This window comes from Salvelinus sp. IW2-2015, unplaced genomic scaffold (assembly GCF_002910315.2).
Source record: "Salvelinus sp. IW2-2015 unplaced genomic scaffold, ASM291031v2 Un_scaffold4634, whole genome shotgun sequence".
NCBI lineage: Eukaryota > Metazoa > Chordata > Actinopteri > Salmoniformes > Salmonidae > Salvelinus > Salvelinus sp. IW2-2015.
In genome coordinates, this window is record NW_019945904.1 from 69,925 (window position 1) to 72,133 (window position 2,209).

Below are 2,209 nucleotides of genomic sequence, written 5' to 3' on the forward strand. Positions count from 1 at the left end.
CTCTGTTTCTGTAGCGTGAGCAGCTTGATGTACAATACACCCCCTGGACAGGACACTAGTCTATCTCCTGTTTCTGTAGCGTGAGGCAGCTTAATTACAAATACACCCCCTGGACAGGACCACTAGTCTATCTCCTGTTTCTGTAGCGTGAGGCAGCTTGATGTACAATACACCCCCTGGACCAGGACACTAGTCTATCTCCTGTTTCTGTAGCGTGAGGCAGCTTGATGTACAATACCACCCCCTGACAGGACACTAGCCTATCTCCTGTTTCTTGTAGCGTGAGGCAGCTTGATGTACAATACACCCCCTGGACAGGACACTACGTCTATCTCCTGTTTCTTGTTAGCTGAGGCAGCTGATGTACAATTACACCCCCTGGACAGACACTAGTCTATCTCCTGTTTCTGTAGCTGAGGCAGCTTGATGTACAATACACCCCCTGGACAGGACACTAGTCTATCTCCTGTTTCTGTACGTGAGGCAGCTTGATGTACAGATACACCCCCGGACAGGACCACTATCTATTCCTGTTTCTGTAGCGTGAGGCAGCTTGATGTACAATACACCCCCTGGACAGGACACTAGTCTATCTCCTGTTTCTGTAGCGTGAGGCAGCTTGATGTGCAGTACATCCTCTGGACAGGACACTAGTCTATCTCCTGTTTCTGTAGCGTGAGGCAGCTTGATGTACAGTACACCCCCTGGACAGGACACTAGTCTGTCGCAGGGCCTGCTCATCAAAAACAAACTGACAAAAACAAACAAAATGACTTCCAAAAGGCTACAAGCAAAAGAAGACAGAAGACAAGATACACAGATAAGTGAAGATGGTAACGAAGACGTACCTTGTGGTCTATCTGTCCTCTCAGCACCCCCGTAGTAGAGACAGAGTGGATGGGGCTGCTGAAGGTGTCTGAGCTGGAGGAGATCTCACAGCTCCCCATGTCGACCTGACGGGGGAGGCGGGAGCGACCCCTCTCCATCCACATGTGTTCTGGACTCCCCCCGTCTCCTTGCTGTATCCTCTTCAGACTCCCCAGCTGCAGCTCTGGCATGGCCTGGTCATCCGTACTCTCCTCCTCGTCCTTTAACATCCTTGGCCCCGTTCCCGGGAGGAAGTCCTCCGTCTCGTACGGAGAGAGCTCCTCATCTTCATCATCGTCGTCGTCGTCATCATCCTCATCTTCATCACTGTCGTCCTGGTCCTCGTCGCGTATGCGGCCGCCCTCGCGGGGGAGGCTGCGGGAGCGGAGGCGGGAGCCGGAGGCGGTGTACATGGCGGTGTCAGGGTGGTCGGGGAGCGAGGAGATGTTCCCGGTGGAGTGGGAGAGGGAGGYGGGGATGCCCCCCTGGCCGCYGCGCTGGGCACGTATACGTCTCCTGGACGGGGCACCACCGCCACCGATCAGGCAGTCGTCCGTCTGGCAGCCGGAGTCCTTGGTGTGTCCCCCTCGGAGGGACAGCTCCTCCTGACAGAGGGACAGGTGAGGGTTGGTGTGGACCATCACGGTCCTTTCCCTCGCCACTGGAGACTCATCAGAGTCTGAAGGGAAACAGGGGTGGCATTGATTAGTAAGTCATCAATCAACATGATCAGAAAATAAAGTCTCCTGTTTTCTATCAATGAAATTCAGGCAGATGCAATATTTGTTCAAGTCTAAATGGTAGGACAAATATGCATGTTTGTTTGTCACCAGAAATAGGATTGTGTTAAACCATTAAAGTAAAAAAACATAGAAGAAGAACAACAACATCACAGTCAGTTGACTGAGTGGTAATAACAGTACTTGGAGGTCAGGCACAGACAGACAAACAGTATAACAGACAGACAGCTGTACCCATGTCCTGYTGAACTCGTCTGGGGATACCAGTGATGGTCTTCCTCCTCCTCAGCTTCCTCCTCCTCTGCAGCACAGACTGGGAGTGTACCAGGGAGCAGCGCACACTAGCCTCCCTGTCGAACCCCACCCCTGTGGAGAGGAACAAAGTACACGTGAGAGAGCTGCTCTGGAAGCAGTTCATTGATGCCATTTATTGTCCATCAAGAGTAATGTCTTTCCACATCTCACAAATGACATTCCACACAGTTTACAAGTTACACACACTCACTAATACACTAACAACAGTTCAGTAATAGATTAATTGATTCAAACAACAGACTAGAGAGAGAGAGAGAGAGAGAGAGAGAGAGAGAGAGAGAGAGAGA

The 2,209-nt window shown here is 51.5% G+C and overlaps 1 protein-coding gene across 1 annotated transcript in view; it reads right to left on the reverse strand.

Moving 5' to 3' along the window:
- LOC112077507 (actin remodeling regulator NHS) overlaps positions 1-2,209 on the reverse strand; it is a gene marked incomplete at its 5' end in the record, with an annotated part of 20,153 nt that overhangs the window by 12,219 nt on the left and 5,725 nt on the right. Inside the window, 2 exons of the mRNA XM_024144001.2 lie at positions 849-1,546; positions 1,842-1,973. Coding sequence (XP_023999769.2) covers positions 849-1,546; positions 1,842-1,973 — 830 coding nt within the window. The remainder of the gene's footprint in view (positions 1-848; positions 1,547-1,841; positions 1,974-2,209) is intronic.